Here is a 27,357-nt window from a genome sequence, read left to right as displayed (position 1 = left end):
TTTAAATGGTGATTTTTTTCTCCTAGTAATTGTACGTGTAGGAGGCAGTATTAGCAAATGCTCTTATTACTGCAGGCAGGCAAAAAAGCTATAATTGTGAGGTGAACTTTCTGTGTGAGTTTCCTTAAAGTGCTTTGTTGATCTCAAAGCGCTAGCAGAAAATCTCACAGACGTCTCACGGAACTGTTATGCCTCTTTTCTAGCAGTCTCTTCGATGTTGGGAGGATTGGGGCTTTCTTCATTCTTTCTGTGGCAGATGTGGAATCAGTCTGTGGTGAAACTTTGGTGCTAGGTCTCAGAGAAGGGTTTCGAGATGTGTTTCTTTGTCCTTATCAAATTGTCCAACTTAAGGAAAAGCTTAACAGCAAGCCGTTTAAGAAATTCGGCTCAATTTTGCAGTAGCCCTCATTCAATTGTATTGTCTGTAGAAACACCATTTAGTGTTCCTGTTCTGATGGGGAGGTGTTGAGAAGTATTTTTATGTAGCTGCCAAAAATTGTGAGGTGGCCTTGCAGGAGCTTTCCATGATACAAGGTGCTTACATAGGATATATTAGAGAGAGAGAAAAATGAAAGAGTAAGAACTGAGAGGATAGGAGGAAAGGGAAAAAATAAACTTGGATTTGAGTATTTTGAAAGGACAGTTAACTCAATTGTATTAATTGAGCACCTACTCTTTGCAGAGCACTTCACTGAATTCTTAGGAGAGCATCCTAGGGTTGGTAGACTTGGTTCTTGCTCTCAAGGAACTTATATTCTAGGAGGGGATACAGATACTAAAATAATTTACAGATAGGAGGACAATATCTTTGGCATGAAAGAGATTTTCATAATAGATTCCACGGTCACTTTATCCAACCAGCTTTTCTGCCTCACCTGTTTGCTGAGATGTTAGCATACAGGGTAGAGTGAAGTGTGGTTGCCATAATCTGTAGAACCAAACATTACAGAAATAATGAGGACGCAGGCCAGGGAAATGTAGCTCTATAGCTCCCAAACTAAGGAGACCTCAAAATAAACTGCCCCCTTTACCCTAACTTTGATGATTCAGAATGGAAATTTAAATTTTCCAGAGTAAAGAATGCCATCAAATTGAACGCGTGTTAAACCATTTAAAGTCTTTGTTAGAGTTAGAGGATAAACTCTCCAAGAGCAGAGAGTCGTTTTAAACTTTCGTTATAATTCTCCTTGTACTAGAATGGGGTTGCATAAATAAATACTCTCATTTCTACTACTACTCCTTCTCAAAAATGGAATGGATGCAGTTTGCTTTGGGGGTGAAGCTCACACTCCTTTATTTGGGGAGGTATCTTGGCTGGCTGATCTGGCTATTCCCAGAATACCTCGCTGCTACATAGGGTGCTGCTCCCACATTTGAGACTGGATTACCTTCCTTGTCCAAATTACTGTTTGGGAAGGCTCCTTGCGTATCCTTCTCCATCCTTATGATAGCCTTTTTCCACACAGGTATGGGAGAAGGGAGGCTAGTGTGGAGTCCACACCTACTCGGTTGTGCAATCACTTAATCTTAAAGGTTTGCTCTTGCTACCTGTAAAATGAAAATAATTACATATGGCCCAGTAGAGTGTTGAGGCTTCCCAGATTTACAGAAATGGATAGAACTTAGAGCGGTGTCGGGAAGAGCGAACAACATACATGGGCCATAACCCAGGATGGGGCGAGTCTGACCCATTGCCTCACTGCTGCTTCTGCCCCCACAGACCAGGTCAGTCTGGGTCTGAGTTCCTGCTGCTGCTCCTGCTGAAAATGTTGACTGTGGTGCTATTTATTTAGTGCTTACTGTGTGCCATGCGCTGTGCTAAACACTGGAGTTGATTCAGATAATCGGATTGCGAACAGCCCCCGTCGCATTTATTTTATAGATGAGGAAGGGAAGAGGGTAATTGACTTTGCTATGGCCACACAGAAGGTAAGGGGCAGAGTCCACACTAGAACCCAGGTCCCCGGCCTCCCAATCCCGTGCTCTTTCCACTAAGCCACGCTGCTCTAGGGCTGGAAGACCTGGTTAGCTGAGCGCACTCATGCTGCCGAACTACTCGAGCTGGCATTTCTGCTAGGAAGAAGTGCTGCCTTGGATTCAAGACGTGCTCCGTGCTACCACCAAGCTTGCCTCCTTCCCCCCAGGGTTGACCTTTTTCTTAGCAGGAACTTCGGACCCAATCCAGACCGTTGTACGAGGGCAATGACAGGGCAGAAGCCAGGAAGGTGTGGTTGGTGCAGAGCCAGTGATGGAGAAGTTCAGAGGCTGGAAAGAGCTCCCTGCCTCAGTAATGTCCGCATCAGCATCAGGGTCTACTTGGAGCAGTTGCCCTGCACCCCCATCCTCCCTCCCTGCTCCTACCTTCTAGCCACTGTATAAGCAAAAGGGCAAACATGGACTTTTGTGGATTGACTGAGAAATGTGTAAATGATATTGGACTTACAGAAGTCTTTGTAAGGTACAGGCTGATGGTGGGATTTTTTTTTTTCATTTTTATTTTCATTTACAAGAGCAGGATCCTATGTATACAAATCACACTTAAGAGGCTGTTCAGTTTTTTTTGATGGAAGACAACATAGCATATCATCACCATTGAATTACACACTTGTATGTCTCCCATGGTTTCAGATTTGGGTTGGCTTTGGACCAAGTTTTCATTTCCATTAATAGCCGCCTAAAGTTTTTAAGGTGCTTCTGAATTTTCTATAGACTGGCACTTGTCACCACGTATTGCTCTACCGGTATTGCAGATAATGGGTGGTATGTTGTTTTCCTCTGAGAGCCAGTCCGGAAAGAGAGCTAACTGATCACCTGGATTTTCCTATTTTTCCAACGCGCCTGACAGTTTGCAGCCCTAAGGATTCCTAGACTAAATCCTGGAGTCATATTTTGTGTCACTCAGTGACCACTATTAGCTGACCGCAACGTTAGTTTGATGATGAATTACTCATTTGACATTAAAATCCCTTTACCAGTGAGCCTGTGACACCCCAAGTTTTAGACTGCTCTTCTCGAGGATTGCCCTAGAAAAGATTTTAATAAATTATTTTTATAAATGAATAAGTAACGTGCACATAAATGGTCAGCTTGACACAGATATTATGTCTAAACCTTATAATTTTCCATTTTTCTGAGGAAAGTGTTATTCATTACCTATAAATCATATTTTTGAGACTGAGCGGTGGCTCCCGTAACCCTGTTCAATGTTTTTCATTTTCTGTGACACTTTTGAGATAAGAGAAATGAAAGGACGAGAAATATAGTTTATCTCCTGAAGAATAGGTATCGGTTACTGGGATGTTCAGTCTGCTGAATGGATAGTTGGTTTTGCTATTGGAGTAAGACTTGGACATCTAAGCACAGTTTTAATCCGTGTTTTTGACCAAAGCTGGAAAGACTTCCCTTTTTTTAACCTGATTCCCTTGGGCAGATTACATTTTTAACTGAGCTACATTCACTTAATGATTTCTCTTCCAGGAGGCTGGATTGCTCTAAGAAGCCGAAAATTTTCATTCCTCCTTTTCATCTTCAGTTTATCTGGAGTATTTCAGTAGAATTGCCTTTTCTATCCTTACTTGATTGTAAGCTCCTTGAGAGCAGGGATCACATCTACCAACTAACTCTTTTGTACCCTATGTAATGCTTAAATCAATGCCGTGCAAACGGTAAGTGCCTGATAAATACCACTGATGGATTGAAGAAGGAACTATTATTCCTAGTAGTATGAATCGGGTCATTCAGTAGACGCAAAGTAAAAAAAGTGGTCATTCTGGGCTTTTCCTTTTGAACTGGGAGAAAGTCATTCCCTATCCTTATTCATAAATTAATTGATTGCTCTGGGATACACAATTTGGTACTTATTTGTTCTGTTTTGATTTAAAATGACTAATTTTTTTCCTCTTGACTTTTATACACAGGTGTTCAAGTTAGTATTAGAGTGCAAATTTAGAAATTGATTTAAAAAACCTAGCACATAAGCCATATTTTGCTTTTGTTCGTTTTTAAGCTCCTTGGAGGTAGGAATCGTGTCTTTTCCCTCCACTGTACGAATGCCTAGTACAGTGCTGGGGACATGGAAGGGAAAGCACTCACTAAATACTTCTGCCTGATTAATGCAAAGTAACATTTTCAAGTTTTCAATGTTTTATTATATTTAGGTTACTTCCGCTGGCTGCAACTATTATTCAGGCTTCTGTTGGAAAAATTTCATTCATGGGAATCTTGTATTCCTTTTTTTATTCAATGGAGGAATACCATAGTTTTAGAGCACAACTGTGTGCATTGCTGTGTAGTCCCCCCTAAACACTATACACTCATAAATGAACTTCACCGGCAGAGTTGAAGTCAAAGAAGTCCCCCTGAAACGGGTATCGATATTCTCTACCCCAAATCCCTTTCTGATGTTCTCAAGCAAGCATCCTTCATAAAACATATCTGTTAATAGGAATAAACTGTATTAAGATCATTTAAGTGTAAATGAATAAGAATAATTGGGTGGGTAGAGCCTTACCAAATTGTAACTATGCCTTGCAGTTATATCCTGACTCAGTGTTCTCATTATTAGGTTTGATTATAGCAACAGAGGATGAAGTTCTTCATTCATTCAGTCTGAGACCGTAGCAATACTCTGATAGGAGGAAAAATCATAAATTGGCACCGTCCTTAAGGACAGCTCAGGAAATCTATAAATAAGTTCAAAGACTTTTAAAGACATACTGAAATCTATAATTAAAAGCAAACTAGTAGTACCCAACTTCTTCATCTTTGCCAAGCAGCAAAAGCAAGGATAGTGCTGCTGCCTTATTCAAAAATCTTACTCACTGCCCATGTGAGCATACTCATGATTTTTAAAAGTCATCTAAAAATGTCACTCTGATGAGAAAATACCTGAGGGGCAACTTGAGGGCAATATTTTCTTGAACTTAATGTTGCATTACATTTGATGTGTTCTTGAACAAGTTCATCGGGCGGTTGGGAAATGTTGACCTCCGCTCCTTTTTCTTTTTATTTCACATATTCAAAGAAACCATCCCACAGAACAGAGTATTGTGCATATAGCTTTAATTCTATTTGTTCTGACGATTTTGACACCTGTCTACATGTTTAGTTTTGTTGTCTGTCTCCCCCTTCTAGACTGTGAGCCCGTTGTTGGGTAGGGACTGTCTCTATTTGTTGCTGACTTGTACTTCCCAAGCACTTAGTACAGTGCTGTGCACACAGTAAGCGCTCAGTAAATATGATTGAATGAATGAATGAATGAGTAGTTAAAATACTGACTTTTCTAGATGTGATGTCAGTACGCAAATATCTGTCAAGTATAACACTGATAAGGTTAATGCAACAAAACTTATGAAGCATCATCATCATAGTCATCAGTGGTTATTTATTGAGCACTTACTATGCACAGATAACTGTACTAAGCACTTGGGAGCGTACAGTACAACAGAGTTTTCAGACATGTTTCCTACTCGGAATTAGCTTACTGTCTAGATGATTTCTGCTTCACGTTACAGCATGCAATTAACATATTTTGGTGCAACGTCTGGATTTATTTTCCCAGTATCAACCATTTCTGGTAAAGGTGAAAATGCATATGTTCGTATTTTAATCTAATTCAGTAGGTAGAAAGAGAGCATCATCACATTCCCAATATTTTGCAGATCAATATCAATCTCCACATTTTGAAACTCTTTCATTTATTGTTTTTCCGTCTTAGATCAGTTTTTAACTAGGGGTTGCTTTGAGAATGTAACTTCAAATTATTCCATATGCAAACCTAAAGTGTTTTACATGTAAGCAGCTTTGTAGGAAGGAACCTGCAATGGGGAATGAATGCCACTGTTAAACAACTAAAAATGATAAATAACCAGCGGTTCAGTTTAGACAGTAATGGAACCTAAAAGCTTCTACAATGACAAAAACCTCACCAACTCTGATGATTCATGAGCTCATTTTTGTTAGACAGTTTGGTCATATCCCAAGCAGTTTTTCCCGTTGCATGAATCTCTCTTGTAAATTATGTGAGTAAAAGGCATTAGGCTTTGGTGGAAGAATATGACCACATCTCTTCCAAGGATTAAAGTAATTTCCACTAATGGATGTTTCATTTTTTTCTTCCTTTTATAGTAGATTTAATTTATGTGATCTTGCTTAAAGAGCCGCTGTACTTGTGAACAGAATTGTCTCAATTGCTTTGTATAATGTGTTTTTACCCAATAGCATTTCTGCATGGTTCAGTGATTTCCATTTGCTTTCTGTTGGCTTATACTACTGAAAAAATAGCCGAGTCAGTATGTTGTCTGACATGATATGTGTTGTACTAAACTGCAGTTTCTAAAAAAATATGGATTGCAGAAACTCTTTAGTCTCTCTGTGCCAAGCGTGATGCAAATTTCATTTTAAATTTGACTGGTTTCCTATCAGTTTTCACAATGCTGTTCCCCCTAAAGGACTCTCCACAACTGGCTCTGCTTGGGCAAGTGCAACCTGATCTGTGTTTTGTGTTGTCTGCTGGCCCGGAGATGTACACTGCATTAGCCGCATTGATCAATCCACATCCTTTTCTCGTCATTTAGTGGCAATTAATACAACCTTGTAAAGACTCCCCAGAGCCCTCCTTTAGAACAGGATTGTTTTACACAAGAACCACAGGAGTTTTGCTCACAAGGGAAAGGATAAGGGAAGCTGGTTTAATAGAAAAGGAGAGAAAAGCAACATGCAGGCCTCAAATTCACTTTCCACTGATAGATTTCCACCTATTCTGAGAAAAGAAAGCATCACTTCTGCAGAAATCTTTTAGGAAAACCACAATGGATAAACCTGCCTCTTTCGTTTCTGTCGAGCTCATATAATAATGTGGCTTCATAACCCTTGTGTTAATTTTGCCCTACTGCCTCTCCCTGACTTCTAAGAGCAGACTCCTTTTGTAATTACCGGAATGGTGTCATTCAGTCATAAGTTTCATTTCACAGGTACTATGAACTTTAAAAGTACAATTTGGATAAACGTTTGAAAAAATTGTCTGCAATGTTCAGTGAGCTACAAATGTGTTGTCCCAACACCTCCTATGTGGGATGTTATAAAATGTAAATTTCTGAATATTTTATGATAATCTGGTCAGGAAAAGCTATCTCTTGTGATGTCAGACAATTCTGGAGTTTCAGAGCTCAATTTAGTTAACTGAAACTAATTTCAAACTGAAATTACTCCTGTAGTCTAGGCATCTGTTTATCCGGATGCTTGTGTGATACCTCAGCCCTGTACCTCTCATCCAGACTGTGAGCCCGTTGTAGCAATCCATTGCCGAATTGTACTTTCCAAGCGCTTAGTACAGTGCTCTGCACACAGTAAGCGCTCAATAAATACGATTGAATGAATGAATATACCTCCCCTGCTTTTATGTGCTAATCACTCACAGATTGTAAGCAGCTGACAAAATTGGATTATTCCTTCTATTTCTTAATTCATTTCCCAAGTTTTTGCAAGATATTTGTTAGCTGTTGAGGAGAAAATAATCATTAACAGGACTGGAGGCAGAATACTTTGGTGGCTTCTAATGCAGTGAAAAGGCTTGGTGGGGGCACTTCATATGCATGTTTTTTTTTAACCTTCGAAGAACTATATGCTCATTGTAATTTGGCCTTTTAATGCAGGATTGTTGTTTTTGAATGGATTTCACAAATAGATACAGGCAGTCAATTCATAATCTGACAAAGGAAGCTGATTATATAAGCTATTTGATGCACACATCCGAATGCTTACAGCATGTATATGTTTGCCCTGCTGCAAATATGACATTTCGTTGTACCACCCCCTCCAACCTAGGTATGTCCTGAGAATCCTTTATTCCTTGAATGTATTCAAAATCTCGGTCTTGGGCTAGAATTCTTTGGAAGGCCATATGTTTGTGTGTCTGATGCTTCTATTTAAGGGGAAAGTCTGCTTGCAAGAGGCCAGTTCTAAGTCACTTTCTCTTGTTTGTCCATCTGCACCAAATGTTGCTCTCTGAAGTCACTCTTTTTCTTGCCGTCAGATGAAGCTAAAAGTCGCAGAGCGGACATTTGGCTAGCTCCTACCAATGGATAGGCAACTCCCTGGGAGTAAAGGAGACACACATCTTCTAGGATACCTCTTGGTACCAGAAAGTGCCTTCCATGCCCAGGGAGTGATTTGCTGGCAGTACAGAGCCGAAGCTATCCGTTCATATGTCTGTTGTTCTCTCTAGGGTCACGTTTGGTCTTCTGACCTCTAGAAATATTCACACATTTTATTATTTGAAGTTAGGCCTTTCCTCTATGATATTACAAAGATTCTTTTCCCCAACTCCCAACCATTCCTGTCTACCGGTGACATCTCTCCAGCCTCATTTAGGCCCTCCTCAGCTCCCAGCAGGATTACTCTTAGCCTCCTTACTGCCTGCCTCCCTTCTGTATACTCTTCGTTTAGGTGTCAGGATCTCCATTGCCCCAAAGCTGTGGAGGGAAACGACCTGGTTCTCAGCAGTGAGTCTTATGGGGCTCACGGTTTGGGGCATGCTGTCCGTGGAGTCTTTTGAGTCCTGGAGGGGCTTGGGCCTGCCGTGGGATGCCCAGGCTGTATGGAGAGGGTGGGGAGGAGAATCAGAATCCAGGGTTACCCGGGGAATTTCCTGCAGGAAGCTTCTAGGGCACCAAGGTGATTCTGGAGATCCAGGTCAGCTCTCCCCAAACCCTGACCCCTCCCCGAGTTCCTGGAATCAGGTTCTTTCTCTCCAGGGGTCCTTGCAGGCGAGAGCGAGGCCCCTAAGTCATCCTGATCTGGTGGCCGGTCTGAGCCATCCTATGTGGCCATGGGACGAGAGGATTCTGGTCCCTGTTGTCCCTAGAAACCTGCTTCTGGAGGATGCTTCTCCAGAATTAGATCCCAGTAGTTGCCCTCTCCCTCTACCTCAGGGAAAGGACGTGCGAAGAGATGAGGATTTATACCCTAGGGCCTGCCTCCTGGGTGGGTCTCGGAATACACTTTCTACCCTATTTCTTTTCATGCCTCTCTCTGTTCTGTACAATTTAAATTTAGGAGAATTTAACTTTGTTTTTTTGTTTCATTTAAGTTGAATGCAGTTTATATTAAAAACACTCTACCAAACCGAGTTATATTTTCAAGATGTGATTTTGTCTGCAAAGGCTAAGTTGTATTTTTAGACACACAGTCCGCGAGGACATTAATACAACTGTCCTATTTTTTTTTTTTCCTCTTTAGAGCTTAGGCTTTGGCATTCATTCAATCATCTGAGCTTTCTCTCAGAGGAGGAAAAATGAAGTTCCTTCTCCCCTTACTGCTGGCCCAAGGCAAAATCCGCTTGAGCACTGAAGGAAGAAAACGTTCCTTCCACTGTCTCCCTTCATTCCCTGCTTCTTTTCCACAGTGCAGAGTAGCCACCCTGATGTTGGCAGTGTCTGCACCCACTGGCAAACCAAGGCAGGAACAGAAGCCCTTGTCAGTGGAGAGTAGCAGCTGCCGCTTTACTCTTGTCAAAATGGTCAGGGAAGGCATGGCTGGCTCCCCACACCGAATCACATCCCTAGACAGACCTAGCGGGCTACTGCTGTCGTTTCTGCAGGAAGGGCAAAGCCATGGCAGGTAGCCCCGCTCTTTGTCGTGTGAGGGCGAGAGGAAAGTGACGTTCACCCTCCCCGACATAAACCTGCTCAGGAACAGGATGACGTTGCCCAGTGAGTTTTATAACACGGTCTGCTGGGTGGAAGGGGAGGTGGGCTCAATCTGTCAGCGATGCACTGGAGAAATCCCTGTTGTAATAGCATCGTAGTGGCACGTAGACCGTCCTAGGTCCCATTGACAATCTGATGCCTACATGATTTGCTTGGACAAACCCCAGTGATATTTCCAAATGAGTCAACAAAATAAAAATGACAGTCATGCCTGGCGTTTATGTAATTCCTTTCTTCAGGACACCTCCAAAGGTGGTGGGGCATTGTCACATTGAGGTACAGAATGACAAAGTGACTTGTCCAAAGTCACAGATATCAGAGACTACCCAAGTGTCCCGACCCCCAGTGCTATTCTTCTCACTAGACCAACCCTTTAATGAGCTTCGAGGAAGAGTTGTAAATCTGAATTAGCAAAGGCAGTCCTTCCCCCATTTGGCACTCTTGTTGGTGCATTTGGTGTCTTGTATATGGGAAAAATCCATTAAATATCCTGTTCTGTCTCCAGAATTTAAAAAAAAATCCATGCTTTTGTCACTTTGAAAAATTAGTAATATTTTAGTGGCTAAACACACGTCCTGATTGCCCAAGACTTCCTGGAACAAATGATATATTAGGAATATTTTTATGTAAAAAGAACAGGTCTAAGATTACCATCTATTTTGTTAGCTCAACATAATTCACTTCAGGAAGTAAGTTATTCAAACAGAGAAAAGACATCTTTAATCTTTTGTGAAGACCGTGAAGATCTTTTGGAATTTAGTTGTGAAAGGAGATTCTAAATGACACTGACTGTTTAGTTGCTTTTTATGGATTCTTCCTAGTTCTTGGGTCCTGGGCAGCAAGTCAGAACAAGCCTTGAAGTTTCCGGGTGTTTTCCCTTGCTAACCAAAGTTTCCATCATTACATTTCTGTGAATCTGTTTTCGAATTGGCAAGGGACCATGGCTCCTACATCTATGGTTGTCCTTTAAATGTTTTACTACAGTGCTTGGGACACATATGCTCAATGCTAATGCCATCAATTCCATTTTTGGCCTTTCTCTTCCCCTATCCCCACTACAGTGCTCGGCTCATAGTAAGCGATTAAACAAATACATAATTATTATTATTATTACCGTCATCCAAATAGGCCTTCCATACGAGGATGTTGTTGACAAAGGCAGAAGCTGTGCAAATGATGGTGGATGATGAAGGCAGCTGCTTGTATTCAGAGTAAACCTGTAGGTGTCTGTTAACTCAATTTTGAGGGCTCCTTTTAAAACCTTGTTCTGATCCCATGAAAGATGAAGTGTGTTTTTTTTAGATAGTGACCATTAGAAGGGTATTCTTTAATGCTTTACTTGCTAGAGTTGAAAATGTGAAGAAGGAGTGGCCGAAAGCATTAAAAATTGGGAAATGTCCAAATTAATTTCCATTATCCCCATAGCTGTCAAAGGAATTTATTTTAAAAAAAAGAATTTAAAGCCACCTTGAATGCAAAAGCTAATAGGTGACTTTACTTTGCATAAAATCTTTTATTTATAAGTTTCTGGCCCATGGTATATAAATATTAGCATGGTAAGTGTGGTTTAAATATGCCTGTCACGTGGACAGAAATGCATTCATTTATAAAGTTGCACACCTGTTTCAGTGATCTTACTCACTGGTCTTTTCATGATTTAGGAGACTTACTAGGATTGTGATTGTTTTTCAGCTGGGAAAAAGGGCAAAGACCGTTTCTAAGTATAAGTCTTTTCTCTCCAGGTACCACAGAGAGGGTGTGTTTGATCCAGGGAACAGTTGAAGCACTGAATGCAGTTCATGGCTTCATTGCCGAAAAGATCCGAGAAATGCCTCAAAATGTGGCCAAGACAGAACCAGTCAGCATCCTACAGCCCCAGACCACTGTTAATCCAGACCGCATCAAACAAGTGAGTGTTTGCTTGGGAAATCAGAGCAAAGCATCAGCGGCATAGTACTAATTCCCTAAGATGGAAGCCATAGAGGGTAACTCTCAGGCTGCTTTTAGGAAATGTCAGAGGTGTCCTAATTGAGAATTTCGTAGTCTCCTTCTTTCTACAGTTAGGCAAATTCGGTTCAACTGACTGTCCTTGTAATTGTTCCAAAATGAAGAACAAATAGATGGCACTTTTTTTTATGATAGTTGCCTCCTTCATGAACAGTGGGCTTGCTTTATCTCTAATGTGTAGGGATTTTAGATTTCAAAAAACTCGTCAGATTTTGCAGTCATGCAGAGCTAAAATGATCAGCACTGGTGGAGGGCTGAGGGGAGGGGGGGAATAATAGTCCATCCACCTAACTTGAAACCTTCAGTTTTTCTAAATTGCTCCTCAGAACCGACAGTATATGTACTGTGCATTAGGGATTATAGATTTTAATTGAATAATGATGTTGTTTGTGCACATGTACTCGTGTAAGTAACAAATGAAGTATGCCGAACGGCCACATTTCATCAAGATTGTTTTGTGTATCTGTACAGTCGTCACACATAAGAAACCCTGGCCCGTTTTTTGAAGCCTGAGAATTTTGAGTAACCTGATTTTAAGTGGTAAAACAAATGCCCATATATGGATTATAAAAATGATTCATTTGATTTAGGGTCAGGTGGACATCGTAAGTGGTGTCATTGTAATACTCCTCAGTCTGTTCACCTGCAAATCTCTTTCTGGCATTAGACTGTTCTCTAGGTGGTGAGCTATTGAAGAAGCAGGAATAGAATTTTTCTTTGATTTTTTTTCCAATTTAGAGTAAGTTTTCTGGTGCTGAGGTCAAGAATGAAAGAAAATATAGTGTGGGAGTTTCTTGCTTGGTTTGGGAAGTGATCCAATCAGTTTTATTTATTTTTATGCATATTTAATAAAATCACCTCCAAACTAAGACATTTGGAGTGGAATTAGGTTAAAATTTAGCTAAAGAACAGTACTGCGTTTTTAAAACTGGTGAATTAATACAACCCTGCAAAATTGTTCCAAACGGCATCTTATTTGCTCACACTGTTAAGTACTCTGAGATTTTATTGTAAATCTGATGGAATAACCTCCATCGCCTTAAAATATGACACACGGTGCACACCTACGTTTGTAGATGCTTTTCATGTTTCACACAAATCTCCGTTGAATTCCGTTGGGCCCAAAGCTTTATGACTGATAAAGAAATAATATAGGTAGGTACATGTATGGAGCAGGCACAGCTTGCTGCAAATCTTCTTTTTCTGGACAGATTTGCTAACCTTAACTGACCTTTTTGTTTTCAACCATTTTTACACTCTAAATTTATAGTTTCATTGTGCATTTTGTGAGTATTGCTGTAAGTTTAATAACTTGTTAATAGACTAACGTACAAGAAGGTTTAAAGGCCAGAGTGTTTTAATGAAGACCTTGTCTTCTTGGTCAAAGTGGAGGCAGCAGTCAGCAGCTGGGTAAGACGTGTGTAGGTAGAAATGAGCAGGACTTAGTGAAATGTGGGAGCAGACAAGGTACACAGTTCAGTGTGCATAGTAAACCTCAGCATGGATGAACCAGTGTCTCAGATTGTCACCACACTATGCAGATTAGGCTACCACTCATAGCCCTTCATCAAAATTTCCATTTAAGCTGCTAGCTAAACTGAAGACATTTATAAATAAAAAAGATGTCATTTGTGTAAATTATTTCCAAACTGGGTGACACAATAAAAAAAAAATGCAAATAAAGGAACTGAGAAAGGACTAGTCTTGGGCCTCCAAATAGTCTAGAAATAGCAAATGGTTCCTTTTGGTCCTGTTAATGTCTCAGGAATGAATCCCTGAAGCTGTCAGTTTGAGATGCGTGCCCTGTCCTTCCTCTGGTGGAGGAGCTAATGGGAAACAACAGGACTGAAAGGTGGGCAAAGCCGAATCACTAAGAATTTGCATGGGGCCTAGAGAAACCATCCTCTGAATAATTGCAAGCTCTCTCTGAAGGCGCGCAATGCATGCATGTGTATACACGGACACACACATTCTCCCACCCTTAAATAACCTAAAGCAGAACCTTTTCAGGTGTCGGCAGTACATTATACTTTTCTAATTTGATCCACAAAGCAATCTCTAATAACTTATTACTCTGAAGTTCAATTTTAAACACCAGTGTATTTCGTTTTTTAAGCATCTGCAAGACGCTGGTACTATTGAAAAAAATCGACATGCCTCATTCACTCATAGATTCAGTTTTGAAAGAGGACCACTATCCAGTTAAAAAGATAAATTCCCTCGATAAAAAATTAATATTTATATAGTGGTTATTATGTCTTATGAAATAGATTAATGGAGAGACCCATTATAATAGTTCCTCCTGTTACTAAAGTTCTGTCGGTTGCTGTATTAAAATTCTGCTTTCTAAAGGGTTAATCAGCCAATTTCATTTGCTGTGGGCAAAATACTTGCATATGTGTTCTTAGCTCAGAAGCTTTTTGTGTATTTTTTTAAAATTACATTAAAACCTTTTGGTAGCAATTTTTATGACCAAGACTGGTGGATGAAGAAGCATGATAGAACCTGAAAGGCATTTTTTAAATTTTTGAAGTTGAAAAGGTTAACTCATAAATAATGAGTTTTTATGATATAAATGGTTCCATTTAAAACTGAAAATGTGAATTACTATTTTAGAACATTAGTATATTCTTGCAGTATATTTTTCAGCTCTTCGTTCCAATATTAGCAAAGTAATTTGAAGTTTCTCTACAATTTGGGCTATTATTGGGGAGCTAAGGTTAACGCCTGCACAGAAAAAGGACTAATTGTAAAACAGCTGTAAATCAGGGGTGTATTTTCTATATGACTATACTAGAGTGAAGTTTTGCTATTTCTTTTAGTGGGGGAGAAAAGAAGCATTCATTGGGTTTCAGTAAATATCAAGAAACAACAACAAATGGGTACTATGAGAAGCACAAGCCCAGTTGAGAAATAAGAGGAGGCAAGAGGTATTTCTAAACTCGCTCTCACTCCCCTCTCAACTCTGGTTTCTGAAACCTTGTACGGCCTCACGTTTGGTCTTAAACTCTGATTAAACTCTGTAATCACACAGTACAGACACATTCTGAATGGGGTAGGGTAGCAAAAATCTGAAAATGAGTATGTTCAAATCAGCAAAACTTCCCACTGAAATCCAGCCTGTTCACCGGAGACCTGAGAACCAGGTCTCATGTGGGAGGAGGCGAGGAAGGTCAACAAGCAGGTCTGTGCCCGTTTCAGGTCTCAACTGGCAAATTCCATTTATCCCATCATTTTCAGTAGCATTTATGGGAAATACAACATTAAGAAAGTTGTCAGATACAGCTGCACTTATTCTTTCGGGGGGAAAAGAAGTTGTTGCTAAATTCCCAAAGTGAACATCTGATTTCGGTCTAGACAAGCCAGGCTAACTAGGATCACGACTGCTCCTGAGTTTGTGTTTTGCAAAATTGCTGTCATTATGGTGTGGTGTGAGAACAGGTTCTCAGAATTCAATCTGCATTGTAAGATTATGTTCCAAATTCCCTTAATTTTACCAGACAAATTATTTTGGAATTGTAAGGTTATGCCAACTCCTTTCCCTTCCCTTTTGAGTTGGGGGAAAAAAAAGAACCCTAAATAATTTAACAAATCAGAAAGTCAATATATTTTTCCACAGGACTAGTAATAGCTATGTAAATATTCATTCAGTATTTTAAAATTTAATTGAATTTCACTTTTAAGGTGTCTTAAAATGAGAGAGCAGAAAAGTACTCCAGGCAAGACAGTGTTTTCTTTCACACTTGAACAGTATTAGCAAAAGGGAGACAATTTTCAAATAAAACAAAACCAAATTTCCCTTGATCCAGGACCCAATTTAACCTATACAATTTTCTGCTAACTTGAACTCTCGGTAGGAGTGAATAACAGATATATTTGATGGGTCTGTTACTATAGCCTTGCTTGTAATTATTAAAGAGCTTTAGTAACAGTATGAATATGCTCATCGGGAAAAATTGAAACTCCTAAAATGGGAATTCATCTTCTGATTTCTAATCACTTTCTCACTCCCTGAAGCCTAATAACTTCTGAATTCAAGAACTTGCCTATTGTAAAACATAGTCTTAGGTTTTTAAATTATTCAGAATCATTAAAGTTATTCAAACTTTCTGTAATAAATCCTTCAGCCTTAAAGTGTATGAAGCAAAATTATTGAATAGCTGCTTAAGATGAGTGGATAAAAATGTATTGGGTCATTCAGTATGAAGGAGAAAAAGTTTTAAATAAAACTAAAAATTACTGCCGAATCAAAAGCATTGATTTGCTGTTTTTCAAGTTAGAAGTAAAATTTTATTGTGATTCACTTGTCTAAAAAAGTTGAAATTTGGAGAGTTTAAAACGTATAATCTTATAAAGCTATTTATGTTGGTTATGTTTTATTTTAAAAAAGGGTTTGCATAGACTATGCGTGAAATATGGATGTGATGCATATGAGGTACCTGCAAGTTGTTTTGTGGGGCCGTTATCTTAAATTTTACACTTTGTACATGCATAAATATTATAAATGTAAAATATTGAACAAAAAGATGTTTGACCATGTTGCCTAATTAAGGGATTTTAAGACTTTTCTTTCCCCGTTTTTCTGACTCATTTAATAGGAAACAAAAAGAAGTACAGTGACTGGATATGGTTTGTAACAAATAATTGCCATATATTCATTAAATATCTGTACACTGCCCTGCTATTTGTAAGACACCATTTTCTTGAGAGAAGGGGCATTTAACTTGTTTCTTAAGGAATCAATCACGGGTATTTACTGAGTGCTTAGTGTGTGCAGAGCACTGTATTAAGTGCTTGGGAGAGTACAGTGCAGTAGAGTTGGTAGACACGATCCCTGCCACCCAAGGAGTTTGCAGATTAGAGGGGGAGATAGATTTTAGAATAAACTACAGATAGGGAAGAAGGGAGAGTATAGGGGTATGAAAAGAAGTGCTGTGGGTTTAAAGGGCTGGAGATTCAGGTGCAAAGGCGGCACAGAAGGGAGGGGAAATGCAGGCTTAGAAAAGGCCTCCTGGAGGAGATGAGATTTGAATAGGGCTTAGAGATGGGGAGAGTGGTGGTCTTTCAGATACGAAGCTGGGGAAAGAGGGAGTTCCAGGCCAGCGGGAGGCCCTGGTGGCAAGACAGACAATCAATCAATCAATCAATCAATCGTATTTATTGAGCGCTTACTGTGTGCAGAGCACTGTACTAAGTGCTTGGGAAGTACAAGTTGGCAACATATACAGACAGTCCCTACCCAACAGTGGGCTCACAGTCTAGAAGGGGGAGACAGAGAACAAAACCAAACATATTATCAAAATAAAAGAGTAGATATGTACAAGTAAAATAAATAAATAAATAGAGTAATAAATATGTACAAACATATATACATATATACAGGTGCTGTGGGGAAGGGAAGGAGGTAAGATGGGATGGAGAGGGGAACGAGGCGGAGAGGAAGGAGGGGGCTCAGTCTAGAAAGGCCTCCTGGAGGAGGTGAGACAAGACTGAGGTGCAGTGAGTGATTAGGTTGGCATTACAGGAGCAAAGAAAATGAGTTGAGACCCAAGCCACTGACTGTGTTTCTTCTTACAAGTGAATTCTGGAGAAAAGGAAACACATTTCTGTTGTATTAGTGAAACAGACAGCTGTCTGATGAAACAGCACTATTGATTATTGCCTCCATTTTGTTGCTGGTTTGGGAATGAAGGGGCCAAGAATACAGATACATTTTAGCGGTTTGTAAATTCTAGTTGTTCATATAGCCAAACCTTTGCTATCATTATATTACTCTTATAATCAAAGTGTATTTAATTTCCATTCCTAACACTAAATTGCATTCCCTGGAGGCTGATGAAAATACGCTCTATTTCTTCTTGGAATTGATTTAATAAGATCTCTAAAGTTGCCTCCCCCCAAATCGAATTTGCACAGGCATAAATAGTAACAATCCGCAGGTACTTTCTGTAGTGTGGGAATATAAGAAAATCCATTCCCTCTTAAAATATATTGATTTCGAGAGGGGAAAAAACACAAAACCATGACCCCATGTAATCAAGAAATTCAGTGTCATTTCAAAATTCCATCTACTTTTTAATCTTTAGTTCTTCCCAAATTAAAAATCCTTATTCTCTCAATTTCAAAGCGGTCAGTTGATGACCTTTTACACCTCTTTTATGCCTGCCAACAAAATTGAATGGGAAAGAGATTAGAAAATAGTATTAGGATTTTCTTGGCTTTCTGAAAATTGACTAATTTTGACCACACTAAATATACCATTTCATTTATATACCAAATACAGTGAATTGGCAGGACATCTGAATTAGCAAAAATATTCAAGTATGTGGGTTGGATTGACTTTTGCATCAGTCTCTGAGCAAAACCTTACAAAAACAGACGTTAGGTTTCCCAGTGATTGATTACACAACTCCCTTTAATGACATGATCCCTAGAAACTGATGTGCGTATCCCTGGACTTTGCTGGTTGAGATAGACTTGATCGTGAGCTCCTGAGACACTTTGATTTTGAAGCATTTAAAAAATCTGTATTAAACTCAGAAAAGAGACGAGCTTATTTTTGAATGAATGAAAGACAAGTCTATCATTTTTAACAGTTATTATGTAGTAGCAGCACAGCCTGAACATTCACTTGGTGCAGTACACTGTGCTATGCCCTTAGGAAGTACAGAACAACCAAATGACATGATACCTGCCCACAAGGAGTTTACACATTACCGAGGGAAGATGAACATAAAAATATTTACAGCTGAACAGGTCCAAATAAATTAAGACAGAAATACTTTAGTCTTAAGGAAGGTGTAATTAAGAGGTAGAATTAACTTTGTAGACAATCCAATCAATTCATGGTATTTGAGAGCTTACTGTGTGCGGAGTACTGTAGTAAGTGCTTGAAGAGAGCACAGTTCCCCAAGGAACCCTTCCTTGGGGTAAGACGAGATACTGTGAAATGCATTTCAGGTACTGTGAAATGCACCTGTCACATTCATGGGATAAACCGTTAGGAAATGCTGCAGGACAAAAATCATCTAGCAATATTCCAAATAAAGCCCAAATTGGAAAAGAGAGCATTAGGGATGTCTAAAGGAACTGAATGTGAAAGCATTCATGATGGTCCCACCGGGTTAAATAGGGAAAATGAAAAATAGGAGCTTAATTTCTTTCCATCCAGTGATTTTGGGAATCTATTGGTTGTGGTTTTGACTTCTAAACTTAGTTACAAAAATTTGAGAATCAACAGCGTGGTTAAAATGAATTTCATCTCAGAATGGCTTATCTTCACATTTACTCAGAATCACATAATTTAGTAGAGCTGTGTTCCAGTTAATAAAATTGTAATCTTGAGGAGACTCACTGTATAAGAAGCTTACTTATAATAATAATAATAATGATGGCATTTATTAAGCGCTTACTATGTGCAAAGCACTGTTCTAAGCGCTGGGGAGGTTACAAAATGATCAGGTTGTCCCACGGGGGGCTCACAGTCTTCGTCCCCATTTTACAGATGAGGGAACTGAGGCACAGAGAAGTTAACTGACTTGCCCAAAGTCAAACAGCTGACACTCGGCGGAGCCGGGATTTGAACCCATGACCTCTGACTCCAAAGCCTAGGCTCTTTCCCACTGAGCCACGCTGCTTCTCTATGTAGGGCAGTCTCTGACCCTAGGATAACTTAAGTAAGAGCCTGTGAATTTCCCACTCTTTCTCACTTCTGACAGCTGTACATGTACACAAAATCTGAGGAAATCCAGAAAATTTAAATGCAGAAAAATTATTTTATTTCATAATTTCCCCGATTCCAGAAATTCAAGTAGCCACTGAACTTTTAATGATATATACTTCTTTATGTGGTAGTCATTTGGGTTAACATTTCTGTGATGATTCTTGTATTCAATTGTAAAATATTTTGATTTCCCATCCTGCCAGTATATTTACAAATACATGTGTGTGTATATATTTATACATATACACACGCACACACACACACACACACACACACACACAGAGATATACGTAACTACATATGTGTCACAGTTTAGAACATCTCATTAATTAGGCACATTGTTTAAGAAGCTCTGTTTGGTAGGCTCAAGTACTGTACAATGATATGTCTTAAAGTTATAATTTGACTAATTTTAAAAGTTCTGCTAGGTATGGATATATTTTTAAATAATTATGCAGTGTTCTTTCGTTTAACAAATGTTCCACTGTGAAACATGTGAAGTATATGTATATTGCCTAGCCAAATGATCAATAAATATGACTCCTAATTTATTTTTGTGTTTATTTTGGACACAGGCTGCTGCTACATTATATAATTAACCTTTGCCCGTATTAAATGAATGATCTTTCAATATATAGGATAAATATATTGCACTAATTTGTTGTGATGGCATTAGTTGCATGTTCATCCATCATGAGATTGATGTTTACATTCCTGCACATGCATCTTGATTAAAAAATATATTAATATTTTAGACGATAATTCATTACTAAAAACTCAGCTAGAACTCAGTTGCCTTTAGGTATGGATCACCTCATTCTTATGAAATCAGCTAGTTAGTTTTGTTCAATGCACAGAGTAGGTGGATAGTTTGATATGCAGAAGTAAACCTCATTTCACCACTCCTTCCAAACCCAAGCACCGTTCACTGACAGAAAACCACCACTGCAAGGTTTCTCATTGAACTTGTTGGAATTTGCCTTTTATTCTCCGGCAAAGAAAAAAGGCTGGGGGGGGGGGTGCGGAGAAAATATTCTCTATGAATGTGGTCCGGCTATATTTTGTTCTCATGGGAATTTTTGCCAATCACCCTCTTGATTTCCAGTCATGAGTTTGTTTTCACATGCGTATGCTTGCATACTTACGTGCATCAGTTACTTAACTGACCTTAAAATTCCATTAAGTTTGAATGAGTAGGAGACAAATTTGGTTCTTAGGATTCTTTTCTCGTTATATTACATTTTTTATTTTATTTCCTTTAATTTAAGTGATCCGTTTAAGGCTTATAACGGTTGATTTGCTCCTGAACTGCTTTGTTCCCAGACATTGCCATCTTCCCCAACTACCACCAAGTCCTCTCCATCTGATCCCATGACCACCTCCAGAGCCAATCAGGTACAGTATCATCCTCTCATCTGCACCATACTTTTCACGGGCGGTCGCTTGCAAAATGGAAAGAAAGACATGGTGGGTCAAGGATTTATTCGTTCATTCACATGTTGGCACCCATAATCATAGTGACCGAATGCTTTTATTGCATAAGACATTTCCGCATTTCAGAACATGGAAATGGGAAATGCTGTTGAAAACCAATTTGACTCTGTGACTCTCCGACAACGGCACAGTTTTATCCTAAAGCAGGGCCAGGAGGGGATAGTGTAACAATCTGACTGCTAAAGGTGAAGGTGACTTATTTTGGGTACTGTTTTTCCAAGTGCATAGCCCCAGATTCTTTTGTGCAAAAGCGAGTTCATCCAGAATGGTAAATTGAAATGTATAACTATGGCTGTGCATTAGCAAAGGTAACCTCTTTCAGACAATATAATGGAAATGTGATTTGACCTGAGAGGTACAGTGTCATGTGTAAAGGTTTACAAATAGATGAAAATGTTGCATTTTCCTCAGTGTTGAATTTTTGTATTATTTTTTAAAGATGATTTTAATTTCATGGTTTAGTTTCACTTTTAAGAAAAGATCAACAAGAAATTAGTCGTCATATTCTGATGAGAAAAGCATTTTTTCAGATTGATTAAAATTATTGTGTTCAGTGCATTCTCTACTAAATAATATATAGACATCTGTGTAGTATATTTTTCCCTCTTTTTTTCTAGACTTTTATTATTTACGATATTACATTCATTTCAGAATCCTATTTAGGCAGAGTAAATATTCAATTATGTATTACTACAGAAATATTGAGATTAGCAGGGTATTGATAAAGATTCAATTTTGGATACAGAGTAAGGTTTCAAATACTCTCTAATAGTGTATTTTGTAAATTGAATAGTTTTCATAAATCCTATGCAATTTTTATTTAAATGCAAACGGTTGATTCATTTCAACATGAAATTAATTAACATTAATATGAATTGTTTTCTTTCTATGGCATAATGATAAACACATTAATGTATGTCTGTAGATAAATGTGCAGATGCCAGTGCCAGTTCTGTAGTTGAATGCATTGTATTTGAATATTAGACACTTGAGGATTTGTAACAAAATGCAATTTAAAGAGAAATTCTATAGGCAAAACTTCAAATCAGGCTCCATGCACCCATTACTTTCAAAGAGGAATATACAGTTTTATCAGTGATTACAAGATCTGAATGTTATGTTCAGTGCTTTCTTTTGCCTTAAATCTTAATTGCACTTAAGGGTTTTGTGGGGGTTTTTTTAAATTACAAGGTTTGAAAATGTTGGGTAAACAGCAGATCATTAAGCTTTCTTATCTTCTCCTGCAATGTTCTCTTTGTTCCTTTCTTCCAAAACAAAAACATTTCCGGATTTCTTTTTTAAGGACGAAAGTATCTGAACTTTGAAGAGGAAAAGCATATTGATGCTTTTCGGAAGGAAATTCTATCATTTTGGTTGTTTGAAATCAGATTTGTTTAACGCGCTTTGTATTTTCAAAGTATTTAGAATAGTCATCAGCCCCCCACCACCACCACGTGTCATCCCTTGCAAGCATTGTGCTTTTATACCCATTTAGACTAATGGGTGTAGGCAGAAAAGAGTTGTAGCCCACATCACATCACGCCAACAATAGTTGGGTTTTTTGAAATCAAAAGTGAGTACCCAAGCGAAAGTTTCCCACTACACTTGTTAAATGAGTTGTATTCATAACCCATATTGCTTCTCCGAACTTGTACAAATGAGCAGCATCTCTAGCCCTAGACCGTAAGTAAAGGCAGAGATGAAGAGACAGATACGAGAACCGTAATGGACGCCAGGAGTCGGATTTGCCATTAATCTTTAATGTTCTTATTAGTAGATAATTATTTTATCCCCCACAGTATATCCTAGTGGAGCCTGTCCGTTGCGGCAGGAAACGTGGCACACGATAAGACAGTTAAATTCTTGCTGTTCATTGTGGTGAAAAGTGACGTAGCTGGCCATTGTTTCCCGGCTGTAGCCGCGATTAACATTCCACTCCAGTGTATCGACAAGTATCTGCACTGCGGCTGTCATGTGAAAATAAGCTCCAGCACGGTAATCTCAAACCTGTCATTAGTCCTGTAAGTAACCAACAGGAGGATGGGCAAACGATCTAGGTTTGTGATTTTCTTCATTAGCTCTGTATTCGCACCCAGAGGGATCCATGCAGAGACGAATTTTCTTGTAAACACTGTTAGCGCCATATACGGGGCTGCCTACGGGGTTAGGGGGGATAATTCAGGAGATTTGGAACTACTTTAAATTTGTTTTCTTAACTGCTGCTTTCCTTAGTAGGCTCCTTCACATGCCTAAAAATCAGCCAAACTCAGCCTCAGTCGCTGTCTTTGTCCTCTTGAGCGACAAACCAGGAAGAAATGAACTTTTCCAAAAGGACTTTAAAGGCTATCGCAGGATACAGCACGGTACCAAAATTGAAACCAAAAAAGCTATGCATCTGTATTAGCTGTTTTTTATAGCTGAACTGTGTTTGAGTGTGTTGTGTTTTTCTCCCAGAAATGTCCTGAGGCATTTGTCTATGTTAAGAACTAATGGACTGCAAAATTTCGGTGTACCCCCCAAAAAAATTATTGTTAAAGATTTAGGACAAAAAGTACATAAAAAGTTACCTTTTTTGTAGTCCCATAATTTTAAAATGTTTATGCCCTACACCTAGAATTCATCATTTTAATGCAGGTGAAGTTATTTTGTTCCTAATTCCCAGGATATTGAACATAACTGTTTCTACTTGAAAACATGATATGTTGTGGCTTCAAAAATTGTCCTTGCTATAATAAATGGCCCTGACACTGTAGAAAGGAAACATTTTATTTACCAGAAGAAAATCCATTTTACTAGCCTGTAGTATGCAGGTGCCAATGAAAAAAGATAATAATTCAGTGGAATTTATTGAGGACTTACTCTTCATTCAGTTGTATTTATTGAGCGCTTACTATGTGCAGAGCACTGTACTAAGCACTTGGGAAGTACAATTCAGCAACAGAGAAAATCCCTGCCCGCAACGGGCTCACAGTCTTGTGCAGAGTGCCGAACTAAGCACTTGGGAGTCTATAATAGCGACTGCAGGTACAATCCAGAAATTTACCATCTAGCAAAGCATTTGCAATCTAGCAATTATTTGAGAAACTGAGTAGTTAAATATATTAAAATAGTTTAATGAAATCTTTAAGTTTTAAGGGGCATTATATAGACTGCATGCTTTGTGAGATATAGACATATTTTTAGCTATTTCCTTCGTATAAATAGAAGGTTAATATTACGTTAGTCAACACTAGCCTGATTTGATATATATCCAGAAAAAGAAGTGCAGAGTACAGAGTGTTTAGTCAGTGAAAATTTGTGTCAGTGAAGCAGATGTGATGAGTCAACTGGGGTGTGCACAGTCCTTAGAAACTATTAAATCTTCCAAATGTCATAAAAGGGGTTTCAAACTCCTGGTTGGTAGGGTTAATACAGTTGATAGTTCAGTGACACGTTAAACTTTTTTCATTTCAGTAGGCTGCAGGGATATTCATATAAAAAAGCTGGTGTAGAACCAGTTGAGCCACCCATTAGCCTGTTTCCCTCCTCCTATTTTCCCAGTGTCCCCTTCCCCCAGGGCAGAGAAATGGAGTGAGGAGCAGAAGGGCTGGTAACTCAGCTACTACCACTTGTCCAGCCTGTTACTCACTCTACACTTATTCTGGGTGGGTGTGAATCAACAGGCATTTACTTGGGATAATTCCCTGAAAGGGACACAAAGAATATATACTGATTTCTGTCCTATCCAGTTCCTAAAAAGAAAAAGAAATTACAAGTTGCACACTTTTGTGCACTGACTTTCAAGCCTGTTTCTTTCTCTCTGTGTCTCTCCCCATCTCTCTCCTCCACATCTCTCTCTCTCTGTCTCACACACACACATACACACAGAGCTATTGTAGTAGATCTGTTGTCCTCCATTGTTGAATCTCAGGCAGTACATGCACACTTCAGATTCATGGGTTTGAGCAGAATGTCTATCTGTCTCACTATTAGCCAAACAAGTGTAAGGAAAAACTCAACTAGAAAGTGTATGCTGGGAAATAGAGCCGTGGCCACAGTCTGGAAGAAGCTCTTTTTGCAATACATGTTTCTCGCTACTAGATGTCCCTGGGATTTTTCAGACAGCAAAAACCACAACTAGAACTGTGTAAATTCACTCCATATACACAGTGTACAGATAAGGAAAAGGGAAATTCACTTTTATTAGCAAGGAGAGCTCAACTAGGAATATGAGCTTTCCATTGTTCTCATATCGCCCCACGGTTCTTCACGTGGAGGCAGTGACTGCTAATAACTCAGGTGTCAGAGTTCAGAAAGTAATAGAAATGAAATATGAGTTGGGAGGTGAAGGAAAATACTAACAGAGGGTAGCTAGCTACTCTCTGAATTGATGTTGCCCAAATAAACCACCAAAACGACCGCCCATTGATTTTTGTGTTCAGAAATGAGTTCATTGTGTATTGTAAGAATTACAATAGCAGTTCTAGAGTTTACACGTTCAAGTGTCTTTTGAAATCCACAGCATAGTTACAAATCAAAGAAACTTGGGAGTGGGAGGAAGAGCAACGTTGATTCCCTCGTGAAAAGTTTCCCACAGAAACAGAGCTATCCACAGTTCCCAGACTAATGTGAAATTTCTGGTTCAGTCATCTCTGTATTTTCCTTTCCCCTTTCCTCAACACTCCAGATTCCATCAGTCAGTGAAGCCCGGTCTGTGAAGCAATACTGATTTTAGCACCAGAAGGAGAATAGATACCCAGGCTGCTGAAGTGAGCTATCGGCAGCCCGGAAGACTAGGAAAGACACATGCTTTCAAGACCCAGTGAAGCCCAGTTTCACACAGAATGGAAAAGCAGTGGACAGTTGGGAGAGACAGCAGCGGACAGGCCAGCCTGCCGGGGCCAAGCAGGAGAGCTGTTTCTTTCCTTGAGCAGAGGACTGACTAAGATCAGCAGACAGTGACAGGCACAGCATGCCACAGAGCCAGCCATGCAGCCACAAACATTTCATGCACTCAGGGTGGACTGGAGGGCCAGTAAGGCAAAGGGCCTCTTCAGCTACATCCATATGCATCAAGAACATCAGCTCTACAAACAGTTCTCTATAAACAACCCTAGACGACTCTAGACTGTAAGCTACTTGTGGGCAGGGAACATGTCTACCCACTGTTATATTGTAGTCTTCCAAGTGCTTAGCAAGTGCCCAATAGATCAGTCAGTCGTTCTTGTTAACTATGTGCAGACCACTGAACTAAGTGCTTGGGAGAGCACAAAACAACTGAATTAGCAGGCACATTGCCTACCCACAACAAGCGTACAGTCAATAAATAGAACTGCTTGATTGATTGTTAACTCCACTTTCTTCTCCCCCAGTTTCCAAATCTTCCATGGATCTGTGCTCTGTCAACATGTTCTCTTCCCTTTCCCCTCCTCCCTGCAGCTCCGTGGAGGCTTTTCACCCTTGTGCCCAAGTCATTCCCTGGGAGTTACTAAAGCATTTCGGGGGCTACTTTAAACCCCCCAGCCCAATAGGGGAGCCTTTAGTGAAGATTATACCCAAGTCACTGTAGCAAGATTACCTTCCCTCCCTAAGTATCCTAACGTTACATCAACATCAATCGTATTTATTGAGCGCTTACTGTGTGCAGAGCACTGTACTAAGCGCTTGGGAAGTACATATTGGTAACATATAGAGACAGTCCCTACCCAACAGTGGGCTCACAGTCTAAAAGGGGGAGACAGAGAACAAAACCAAACATACTAACAAAATAAAATAAATAGAATAGATATGTACAAGTAAAATAGAGTAATAAATACGTACAAACATATATACATAAACATTACCAGAAGGAGACTTTAAGACCTGTAAGATTCTAGATAGATTCATTCATTCATTCATTCACTTGTATTTATTGAGCACTTACTGTGTGCAGAGCACTGTACTTAGCACTTGGGAAGTACAAGTTGGCAACATATAGAGACGGTCCCTACCCAACGGCAGGCTCACAGTCTAGAAGGGGGACACAGATGCTCGGAGAGATAGAGAGATAGATAGATAGATAGACAGATCACTTAGAAATCTTTTCCTTTGTCATTTTTCTGTCATGTATTTTCTCTTCCTCCCTGTTTGGCTCCTCCTTTATCCTTTCTCTCCCCACACTCCAATCCCCCAAAGGTAAAAAGGACTCCCCAAAGTTGGCCTCTTTCCAGACGATAATAGGGAGTGAACTGTCCTTTCCAGGCCTGCCTCAGGGTGGGATGCGGCGTCAAGAACACAGCGGAGTGTGGTCTAGTGGCTAGATCATGGAGCCTGGGAGTCAGAAGGACCTGGGCCCTAGTCCCAATTTCGCCACTCATCTGCTGTGCTTACTTTGGGAAATCCCCTTCACTTCTCTGTGCCGGTTACTTCATCTGTAGAATGGGGATTAACACTGTGAGCCCCATGCGG

At 39.5% G+C, this 27,357-nt stretch overlaps 1 protein-coding gene across 5 annotated transcripts in view; it reads left to right on the top strand.

Moving 5' to 3' along the window:
- Positions 1 to 27,357, top strand: part of NOVA1 (NOVA alternative splicing regulator 1) — a 151,689-nt gene that overhangs the window by 109,085 nt on the left and 15,247 nt on the right. For 2 of the 5 annotated variants that reach the window (XM_038756128.1, XM_038756130.1), the window contains exons 3-4: positions 11,450 to 11,616; positions 20,761 to 20,832. In XM_038756128.1, coding sequence (XP_038612056.1) covers positions 11,450 to 11,616; positions 20,761 to 20,832 — 239 coding nt within the window. Of the gene's footprint in view, positions 1 to 11,449; positions 11,617 to 20,760; positions 20,833 to 23,163; positions 23,809 to 27,357 lie in introns of those variants that run through there. The other 3 variants (XM_038756132.1, XM_038756131.1, XM_038756129.1) reach the window with 3 other exon arrangements.

Source organism: Tachyglossus aculeatus, chromosome 14, assembly GCF_015852505.1.
Source record: "Tachyglossus aculeatus isolate mTacAcu1 chromosome 14, mTacAcu1.pri, whole genome shotgun sequence".
NCBI classification, from domain to species: domain Eukaryota; kingdom Metazoa; phylum Chordata; class Mammalia; order Monotremata; family Tachyglossidae; genus Tachyglossus; species Tachyglossus aculeatus.
The sequence above is the reverse complement of the archived record's forward strand: the minus strand, read 5'-3'. Positions and strand labels throughout refer to the sequence as shown.